This window comes from Nipponia nippon, unplaced genomic scaffold, assembly GCF_047370975.1.
Source record: "Nipponia nippon isolate SJK-2023a ecotype South Korea unplaced genomic scaffold, ASM4737097v1 scaffold_14, whole genome shotgun sequence".
Taxonomy (NCBI): Eukaryota; Metazoa; Chordata; class Aves; order Pelecaniformes; family Threskiornithidae; genus Nipponia; species Nipponia nippon.
In genome coordinates, this window is record NW_028262330.1 from 11,750,715 (window position 1) to 11,761,294 (window position 10,580).

A 10,580-nucleotide genomic window follows, 5' to 3' on the forward strand; every position below is an offset into this window, starting at 1 on the left:
ACCAGCTGGGATGTCCTGTCCCATATAAGCAGGGCTGACCGTCGCCTCTGCCAAGCAACCACAATAGACCTTTCCCTGCAGCCCTCCGGGCCCAGCAAGTCTCCAAGAAATCTCTGGAGGAAAAGACAGACTGGCTCCAAGTGCCGGGGCCAGGTCGCCCGCAGGCACTCGGCATCCCTCCTTCGTCCCTCCCTGTGGTTCTCCCCCGGGCCGGGGCATAGTGCAGAGGGGAGATGCACCAACAGGGCAAAACTACCTCTAAAGCTTCTGTGTTTTGAGAACATCTGGATGCGTCACAGGAATGCGTTAAAGCGCGGGGCCAGAAAAAGCATTGCTTCTGCCGCTGAAATCGGGTGCCTTCCCTGAGGACACCCCGCCGGCTGCACAGGTGACCCTGTGGCAGCAGCAGGGACGGGTCCCCGCTGAGGCCAAAAGCGACGGAGCAGCTCGTGCCTAGGACAGGAGCGGCTCATCCCTAGGACTGTGGGAGGGATGAGGCCTCACGCAACCCAAAGCAGACAGCAAATGCCCCCCACGACCTGTTCTGTCCCCAGCTCCGCGAGCGAGCTCCCCGCTGGCCCAAGACACTATGCTCCGAGGACTCAAAATGGCTCTGCCTGTACAGTGAGGATGGCTTCAAGCCCACCTTTCAGCTGTGCTTGCAACAGCCGAGGGGTACTTTGCTATTTCAGAGCAAATAGTATTTTATTATTATTGCTCTTGGAGTACTTCTGCAAACCCTGAAAGTTCAGCCACCACCCAGGCCTGGAGGTCTTAGGTGGGGCCACCATTACCCAGCTAATGCTCCAGAAACTGGCTTAGTGTGGATTCCCAAGGCTGGCCAAAAAAAAAAAAAAAAAACAAAACACCCAACACATTCAGAGAATTTCCCTGTTCTGCGGCAACTCCCACCTCCCGCTTCACAGGAAACCCCAGCAGACGGCGAGTAAAAATCAAACGAGACTCACACACAACTGGAGCAGCGATAAGAAATTTGGTTCTGATCCATACCATGGAGAAACGCAATAAAATGCCGGATTAAAGAAGCAGAAGATTGGATGTTTGCCAAGAGGCTAAAAATAAGCCGAAGAGGGCTATATTTAAAGGCACATACCAATAAATGCCTCTGTCCTTGATTAAATAAACTGCAACTTCCAGAAAAGCACTCTCTATTTTCCAGCAGTTTGGGGGGAGCTTTGGCAGCAGCAGAATAAATATTAAGTCCAAAACTTTCAACACATTTTAAAACAACTACCTCGTGGCTGGAGCTGTGCCAGGGTCAGCGCCATCCCTCCGACGGCGGCGGCGAACCGGGGGCTGGTCGGACTGGAGCCGAAAGGATTTCCGTTCCCTCGCGCCGCACGGGCCAGACGCTGCAGTTGCGCGTCCCCACGTGGCTGCAGCAGCACTTTTCCTTCAGTGACTGACTTCGTTTTGCCTGTTTACACTCATTCCTTAGAAATAAATCATCCCTTCCACGTAAATGGGGACTGGAAGTTCCCGCTACGTGGTGGCACGAGCATTTACGGGAGCACGCTGCCACCTGCCAGGAGCCAGCCAGGACCTGGGCGGAGGGGCCCTCGAGTCCCCTCGGAAGGAGCATCTCAGCCACTCCAGCCGAGCCTTACGGAGGGACAGTCACTTCAGCTCTGCGTGATAACGACTCCAGCACGTTTACGAAGGAAGTGTTTGCACAGGGAAAACTGTCCAAGACCCCTGGGTGAAAGAAGTGTGGCAGAGCTCGCTAAACACCACCGTGTAACTTGACAAGTAACCCCTGCTAAAACTACAGTTTATAAATATAAAACACAGTGTATAAATATAAATACAAATATAAAGCGTATAAATAGAGCTCAGTCATGAGTGGGTTATCTGGGCTGGTTAAACAAAGCATTATTTAATTTCAAGATTTTATAAATACATATTTACAAAAGGAAGGTATCAGTCCAAAGAGTTAAACAAATGTACAGCTCCCAAGTATTGCTACAGTACAGGGAGAGGAATCATGTTGATGCAATCCCACAATTTACAATACCCATTATTCAAAAAGAAACCACATTTTTAATTCAAAGTACCTCATCCAAAGTTTACAATATCCACCGCTGCAAAAGCACAACCTGTCGTGAACAGAATTACATGACAAGAAGGAACTGACCCCTTTTGTACAGCTTTTCACACAAAACACACCACTTTCTGCCATCTAAGCGAACTCTGCCGGCCAACATTTCACGATCCTACAAAGGGCTTCTTTTCCAGCCCACAGACTCCTGGGGGAGGACGGCTTCAGGACCACACACTGCATGGATTCAAGAAACGTAAGCCCCCGTCGGCCCCGTTCCCCTGTGCCGAGGGGCTGGGGAGGAGACTGCAGACCACATCACCCTACACCCTCCCAGCCAGGGAAAAAGACCCGCGGCACCGACCGCATGCTACTGCGCAGCGCCGACGCGACGGCAGATGGCATCGCTTTAACAGCGTTAGTCAGACAACGACTGCTCTCAGATTCACTCTGTCTCTGAAATTGTGCCTGCAGCCTCATAAACCGGGTTTACCCTTGCTACGCTCTCCATACAGACGCAGGCCTACCGGTAGAAAGGGACTTCCCATAAATCCAGGGGTTTAAGATGTTACTGAGACCTCCAAGAATGCTACAGATAAATAAAAGACCGGAGCTGCTCAGAAGTCGCTTTCTGCAGTTCCCATGAGACTGCAATAATCTTCCCACCGAGCCAACAGCAACGCTTCCTTCAGATGTCCTTCACTGCAACCACCTCAGCGCCGTTCAAATCACAGAATGAGCGAGATGCGGAGCCAAACGAGCGCTACCTAAACTTCATAACAGAAGCAGCAACGACCTCCAAGAACAAAACGCAGCAACGTTCACAACTGGAACTATTTGAGGCACCAACTGCCTGAGGAGTTGGGGGAGATGTTGGATAACAGAAGGCTCGGCTTGTGCATGGTTTTTCTGAAGAAGGAGGTCCAGCAATTTTCTCTTAATTCATCCAGTAGTTCTAAACCTGTATGACAGCCACCTAGGATATTTTTTAATTCAAAGTTTAGGCAAATTAATTCTAATTAATCAAACTAAAGAAAGGACTTAAACACAAACTGCTAGTGGAAAATCGAATATAAGTTGCTAGGAGTGTTAACCTGAAGTCTTGCACAATTTATTTACTTCTTTTAATTCACACCCCATGTCTGCAGCTCCCAAATCTCATGGTCAGAGCAACATTCTCTGTTGTTCACTACTGTGAATCCGGTCTAGCTTGAGGAGTCCACCATACTCAGGATGCTGTTTGGTCCTCTTTAGCCACATTCTGCAGATGGCAAAACAGAAAAAAAGAAGAAAAGGAGTACAGGAGAACTATGCGACTCGCTGCCATGATTCTGGGGCAAGACACTCATTTCTGCCAGAGACTGAGACTGGTCTGGGCCTTTGGTTAACCACGGCAGTGGTAAAAGCATTCAGAAGCAAATCGAGCTACAGAAGAGGACACTCCAGCATGGATTGCCAAGAAAGGTTTATCAGTGTTTGAGCTTCTGATCACACTCATGACAATAATTCCAGCAAACATTTGCAAGCCTGTGGCAGCCAAACCACCTGTCCCCAGAGCTGTCTGCGTAGCACAGCCAGCCCCAGTCAGGAAAGCCGGTAAAAGCAGAAGTTAAACGACAGCCTAGAAGCGGAACAGGGGACAGTTGTGCCTACTGCTGCGGGGACTCAGCGCTGGGGCAGAAAAGGACCTGTTGAGAAGAGCTGGTTGGTTGTGAGAGAGAATATAAAAGGCAGTGGCGGCCCTTTCAGCTATGCATGCTGTCACGATGCACTGAAGCACAAGGACCAATGCAACTTCCCTCCAGATGCGTGGTTTTGTGGCTAGCACAACTTGAAGAGGAAGCAGGGCAATGAAAGGAGTAATTTAGCAACGCGTTATCCAAAAGCGGCAGAGTTTATCAAAAGCTATTTCACTCTGTGACCACTTTCACTTTGTTCCTTATTTCCAATATACCAGCCATATTCCAGTAACTTCTATGGCACGTGTCCCTGGCACCAGCAAATAATACGAGCTCACGAGATTCTGCAAATGGAACTTGATACCAATAATTAGCAAGTTACTCTGCGACTTAACTAAGGGGGCTCAAATTCACAGGGAAATAAGGTGTGAAGGGCCCCACTGCAGAACTCTAAATAACAACTTTTTCAGTCTTTCCTTTGATGCCAAGGCAGGAGGGAAGTTTATGGTCAGCAAGAAATATAACCGGAGGGTTTCCAAAACCCTGGAAATCTTACCTGCCGCAAGAACTGCTTTCCAAGATAGTTGGTCGCCATGCTTGTCAAGTTCTTTCTACTGCCAACTTTACACCTGATATAACCATAAAGGTTGGCTCCCTGAAGCACCACTCCCATCACAACCACTGCCTAAGACACAGGAAAATAAAGTCACTAATTTACATCGCCTTACTTGTAACGTGCAAGATCTGTTACTGGGCTGAGGGAGCCAACTCACCAGCCATTTCACTTTGAAAGAAAAGAGAGCGCTGAAAGCAAATATCACCCAGATCATAGGACAGGTAATTAGACCTAACCAGAAAATTCGGGACTCTGCTTCTGATGAGGTTTTACTCCCTTGTGGTGATACCTAGAAGCAAAAAGGAAATGGAGATTAACAGGCTGCTCCATTGTATAGATCACATTGTCATTAAAAACAGTCCAGAATCTGCAAGCCCCATTTTTTGCCTCCACACAACAGTACTGGATGCTTTCAAGATCAATTTCTACATCACATAAAGATCTTTCTGCAACAGAAGATGTTTCCATTTAAGGGACCTTTTTGTGAATTTTCTACCAGAAACAGTGGAGGCAGCAGCATCAAATCCTCTTGGAATGCTTGGGGCTAAAAGGTTAAGTTTGGGAAACATGACATTTACTGCATGGTACAGTTACAAAGCTTAGAAACAGCCAAAGGGGTAATGTTTTCTTCCTCCGAATCACTGCACAAACAAGCAGAATTTCACTAATTCTAGCACTGGCAGAACTAAATATTGATACTCTTAGGCATCAAAGTAGGGTCATTTTTTCTTTACACACACACCGATTCACACCACGCTGTTGATTTTAGAAAGTCTTCAGAGAGCAGAAGATCCCAAGCAAGCACTCACTTCTGCCTAAAAAAGTTAAAAAACCTGGACTGGGTTAACAACTTATGGCTAAATTTGCAGCATCACCAGCAGTTCAGTTACCTTTCCTCCCCTCCCTCAGTGTGCTCTGGCTTTTCTAAACTAGCACAGGTTTGAGAAAGCACGTGCCTGTAGTGCGTGCACAAACTCAGCTGGAGAAAGGTTTACGTTCAAGTCCCTACACCGCTACAGACCTCCCACGTGATCGAGGAAATGATCTTTACCTCACTCCAGATCTGCGAGCCATTAGCTCCATACACACAGAGATAAGAGACAGGGATCAAAAGGGTAAATATGTGACCTGTTGTGAGGTGCCTGACAGATGGGATGCTAGAGATCATGAACACAAAGGCAAAGCAACAGCCATGACAAATGCTATACGATTATACGTTTCTTCCTACTTGCGAGAGTTTTCTGTAGGAGACAAAAGCTACGTCAGCTGTTCCAAGTTCACACCAGAAAACTTGTAGATTACTGAGGTGACGTGGGAACCTTTACTGCATTTTATGTGGAACTTTTAGGTTACTTACATTAAGCCAGGTCAATACATCAAGAGAATTTTTCAATAATTCAACAATCAAAAAGCTCATTCAGCTTTACTGAATGGTGGTTACAGATCTGCGGCTGGAAGTAAATGTCTACATTGTGTAATCTACCATCACAAGCATAACCGCCAATTAATAGGGGTTTCATAAAACAGAAACAATTAAAAGAGAAGGAAAAAAAAAAAAAAGAAAAAGAAGAAATTTACCTTCCTGGCTTCAAATACCCAGTGACTTCTACCATCATCATCCACCTGGTTCCACCAGCGAAGGCCAACCATAAGTCTCCCCGTGACATTCTGAAATAGAAGAAAAGCAATGAGCTTTATATCTTCTGCTAAAAGAAACCATTTGCCAAAGTTCAACTGTTTGGGTTGCTATTTTCCACAGTGCTCATTTGTCTCATGTTTGGGAAAACAAGATTACACGGCTCTTATGTCCACAAAAATCTATTTTCTGGTATGTTCAGTACAATAACAAATTATTGTAATAATATAAATTGAGGCGTATTTCTGGTGATTTGAAAGTGATCTGATAACAAAGCCTGTGCTACTTTAAAAGGAAGTCTAATATACGTTCTCCATTTGATTTTCAAAAAGAAGTCAGGTACACAGAGGTTTAAAAACTGTTATTTCATTAACACTTTGTAATATATCCCAGTACTTGAAGGTATCTTGGGTATCATTTTGCTGGAAAGGCACAAAGAAGTTACTTTGTTTTGCGACATGAATATCACTCTCTTCAATTATTCTTACATTGCAAGACAAAAATAACAAAAAGCGTAAGAAGAACTTACCTTCACAGCCCAAAAGTCGCACGACAAGAGGAGGATAATTGTCACCATGCAGGCAATAAAGCTGCTAGTTAAGAGCTCACAGAGCAGATAAACAACTATTGCACTGACTCGGAAGAATAAGTGGAAAAATGATGCCACTGGATGCCTGGAATGAAGTACAGTACAGTCACAGCTCTTTCAGACAAGACCGAAGTGATTTCAAAGAAATGACATTGCCGAGGCGATCTCCCGCCAACGCACAGAATAAGGATCAGCATCATAACATGAACCCAGTGTGCAACGACTGCTGAAAATACGGGAAATAAACTGACTAGAAGCTCATCATAAGGAGACACATTCTACACGCAGCAATATCCCACGTGCAGAAGGAGTCTGGGGTGGAAAGGGACAGGGATTTTTACCTCGTGTTCAACGTAAGGCAGTTTTTATGAGGTAAATTTAAAAAGGTTCTGACAGAGGAAATACCTCTGAAGGAAAGATCACATTTCTCAACACAGCAGACTTGCCCTTCTGTCCGATTTCTGCCGTTCCCAGGCCAGAAACGTGCAGTACAGAGCCAGGGGCAGCACAGCACCTGCGTACGGACGCTGCTCTGTGGCAGGAGTTTGGGCAGAAGGAGGCAGCTGGACCAACTACGCCAGGACATGGCAGGCAGCGGGGCAGCACCAAACATACTCGAGAAGAAAGACTGGGGAAGAGATAACGGCCGAGCCCAGAACCAGCACTCCGCACGGTGAGAACCTCCCGTTACACAGCCATTGCACCAGCGCAGACCCCTTACACACAGAAAGACAAACACGTACGAAATGCGAGGGCGCCCAGACGCAAGAAGGCACAGATCTACAAATTCCAGCTGAGCTTCTGGAATTGGCACTCTCAGTTATCTAGAAGTTACTCTCCATTACCTCTAACCAAATAAAGAAGGTATTTGCCAGTCCCAATTTTGATATAATACAGCAGTCCTTCCTTCCTCAGGCTTCTGCCTAGAGCTCATCTAGAAACTCTCTCTATGGCCACTGACCTTATTTTAGACTTTTTTGATCTCCTGGATACATCGTCGTCTGCATCAAAGAGAGATACATCCTCAATGTCATCACTGCTGTCCTAAAGTGGGGAACAGATGCAAAGAGTTATATCGGAAAAAAGAACCAGTTTTCAGCTTCAAGAGGGGACAGTTTTGATTACCCAGAATATTATCATGGCACCTTGAGATCAAAATGAATTTGGGAAGAATGTGAATATTTAATCACATACAAAAGAAAAAAAATGCAGTAATTGGATTCTGTTCTATTATATGTTTTGATTTCTGCTTTATGAAACCTACATAAACTCACAGTATGAGTCCTAGGCTCCTTTCTGCACCCAGTTAACTTCCCAGCCTAGCCTAGGGTCCTTTATGCTTCAGTCCTCTTAGAGAACTTATTACCTTGTAAAAAAGCTATTCCTATGTCAGGCAACAGGTTCACACCCTCCTGTATTTTAGAATCATAGAATTGTTTAGGTTGGAAAAGACCTTTAAGACCATCGAGTCCAACCGTTAACCCAGCACTGCCAAGCCCACCACTAACCCATGTCCCTAAGCACCACATCTACCTGGCTTTTAAATCCCTCCAGGGATGGGGACTCAGCCCCTGCCCTGGGCAGCCTGGGCCAGGGCCTGACAGCCCTTTGGGGGAAGAATTTTCCCTAATATCCAACCTAACCCTGCCCTGGCGCAGCTTGAGGCCGTTCCCTCTCGTTCCATTGCTTGTTCCTGGGGAGAAGAGACCGACCCCCCCCGGCTCCAGCCTCCTTTCAGGCAGTTGCAGAGAGCGATGAGGGCTCCCCTCAGCCTCCTCTTCTCCAGGCTGAGCACCCCCAGCTCCCCCAGCCGCTCCTCCCCAGCCTTGGGCTCCAGCCCCTGCCCCAGCCTCGCTGCCCTGCTCTGGCCATTGACACCTCCATGTCCTTCCGGGGGTGAGGGGCCCAACGCTGAGCACAGCACCCCAGGTGCGGAGGAGGTCCCTCGGGAAGCGGTTACAGCGGGAGCCGGCCATGGTAACAGCGACGCAGCACACGCTGGTGACGGAAGCAGAACTATCCCCGCGGACAGGCCACGTCTCTGCCGCGTGCCCTGCGCGGACGTGACACAACAGCACCGGCGGTGCCGAAAAGCCCCTTCCCTGGCGCCCGGCCCCGGGGGCCGCCAGCCGCCACGCCCGAGGCCAGCGCTACGGAACATCCAACGCCCCGGAGCTTTCGCTGTGTCCGGATCGATGCCGGGCGGGTTCCGCCGCGTTGCGGACCCCCGGCGCGCAGCCCCGGGCGCTGCAGCCGATGACGGCAGAAAGCCCCCGTCTGCCTCGCACGCCCCGTGCCCGGCTGCTGCCGCCGCGGCCCCGCTCCCGCCGGCCCGGCCCGGCCGCCTCACCTGCCGCAGCATGGCGGGAGCCCCCTCGCTTCCGCCTGCCGCGCCGCGTCACCGCCGCGGGCCAATCACGGGACGCACCGCCCCGCACCTCCCCTCCCGCGCGTGCGCGCTGGGGGCACGGAGCGTGAGACGTGGCCGCGCTGCTCCGCCCCCCCCCGCGGTGATGTCACGGTGGCGTCAGCGGCCGCTCCCGCCCGCCGTGCCCCGAGGGAGCCCGGCCCCGGCCCCGGGGTGCTCCTGTGTGGGGCCGTTCGGGGTGGAAGAGGCCTTTAGGAGCATCGAGCCCAGCCGCTAGCACAGCGCTGCCACGGGCACCGCTGCTCCACGGAAGGGCCTGGGCGGGAAGGGACCCCCGAGCGTCATCGAGTCCCGTTCCTGCCCCTGCCTGGGACGACCCCAGAATTCACACCATGTGGCTGAGGGCGTCGTCCAAATGCTTCTTCAATGTCGTCAGGCTTGGCGCCGTGACTGCCCCCGGGGAGCCGGTTCAGGGCTCCACCGCCCTCTGGGTGAGGAACCTTTTCCTGATGTCCAACCCAGGCCTCCCCCGGCAGGCAGGTCTCCCTGCCCTTCCCTCGGGTCCTGTCGGTGGCCACCAGGGAGAAGGGATCAGCGCCTGCCCCTCCTCTTCCCCCTGTGAGGAAGCTGCAGACCGCGATGATGAGGTCTCCCCTCGGTCTCCTCTTCCCCAGGCTGAACAGACCAAGTGACTTCGGCCGCTCCTCGGACGGCTTCCCCTCTAAACCCTTCACCATCTTCATGGCTCTCCTCTGGACACTCTCTTTGTGTCCTTTTTGTACTGTGGGGCCCAGAACTGCACACAGTGCTCAAGATGAGGCCGCACCAGTGCAGAGCAGAGCGGGACGATCCCCTCCCTCGACCGGCTGGCGATGCAGTGCTTGATGCAACCCAGGACACGGCTGGCCCTCCTGGCTGCCAGAGCACACTGCTGGCTCACGTTCAACTTGCTGTCGACCAGAACCCCCAGATCCCTCTCTGCGGGGCTGCTCTCCAGCCTCTCGTTCCTCAGTCTGTAGGTACATCCAGGGTTGCCATGTCCCAGGTGCAAAATCCGGCACTTGCCCTTGTTAAACTTCATATGGTTGGTGATTGCCCAGCTCTCTGATTTGTCCAGATGCCTCTGCAGGGCCTCTCTGCCCTCGACAGTGTCAATGGCTCCTCCCAATTTTGTGTCATCGGCAAACTGTGATAACAAACCTTCAAGTCCTGCATCCAAGTAATTTATGAAGACATTAAAGAGCACTGGCCCCAAGATGGATCTCTGCGGAACCCCGCCAGTGACTGGTCGCCAGCCCAATGTAACCCCATTTACTAGAACCCTTTGCGCCCGACCCGTCAGCCAATTGCTCACCCATTGCATTATGTGTTTATCCAGCTGTATGCTGGACATTTTGTCCAGGAGGACACTGTGAGAGTATCGAAAGCTTTACTGAAGTCCAAAAAGATTACATCGACTGGCTTCCCTTGGTCAACTAGGTGGGTAACCTTGTCATAGAAAGAGATCAAGTTTGTCAAGGAGGACTTTCCCCTCATGAATCCGTGCTGGCTGGGACCAATGACTGCTTTGTCTTTCAGGTGTTTTTCAGTAACTCCCAGAATAATCTTCTCCATGATTTTGCCAGGCATAGAG

At 50.1% G+C, this 10,580-nt stretch overlaps 1 protein-coding gene across 4 annotated transcripts; it reads right to left on the bottom strand.

Annotated features, from left to right (window-relative positions):
- Positions 1 to 1,877: 1,877 nt before the first annotated feature.
- On the bottom strand, positions 1,878 to 9,041 carry TVP23C (trans-golgi network vesicle protein 23 homolog C). Of its 4 annotated transcripts, none has more exons than XM_087750788.1 (8): positions 8,930 to 9,041; positions 7,541 to 7,623; positions 7,026 to 7,295; positions 6,520 to 6,664; positions 5,933 to 6,022; positions 4,512 to 4,643; positions 4,295 to 4,423; positions 1,878 to 3,320 (listed from the first exon to the last, which is right to left on the bottom strand). In XM_087750788.1, the coding sequence occupies exons 1-8, from the start codon at positions 8,939 to 8,941 to the stop codon at positions 3,288 to 3,290; spliced, it is 894 nt and encodes a 297-aa protein (XP_087606914.1). In that variant the 5' UTR covers positions 8,942 to 9,041; the 3' UTR covers positions 1,878 to 3,287. The 4 variants fall into 4 exon arrangements, with proteins under 4 accessions (XP_087606914.1, XP_087606915.1, XP_087606916.1 ...); XM_087750789.1 differs by lacking the exon at positions 8,930 to 9,041 and adding an exon at positions 8,458 to 8,902; XM_087750790.1 differs by lacking the exon at positions 7,026 to 7,295 and having other exon boundaries at positions 8,930 to 9,030.
- Positions 9,042 to 10,580: the final 1,539 nt, after the last annotated feature.

Excerpts from the sequence above, each read along its gene's own strand:
- TVP23C (XM_087750788.1), bottom strand. Across the intron at positions 4,644-5,932 it reads GGGTATTTGAAGCCAGGAAG|GTATCACCACAAGGGAGTAA; the intron begins GTAAATTTCTTC and ends TTTTGCTTCTAG. Across the intron at positions 3,321-4,294 it reads GAAAGCAGTTCTTGCGGCAG|AATGTGGCTAAAGAGGACCA; the intron begins GTAAGATTTCCA and ends TGCCATCTGCAG.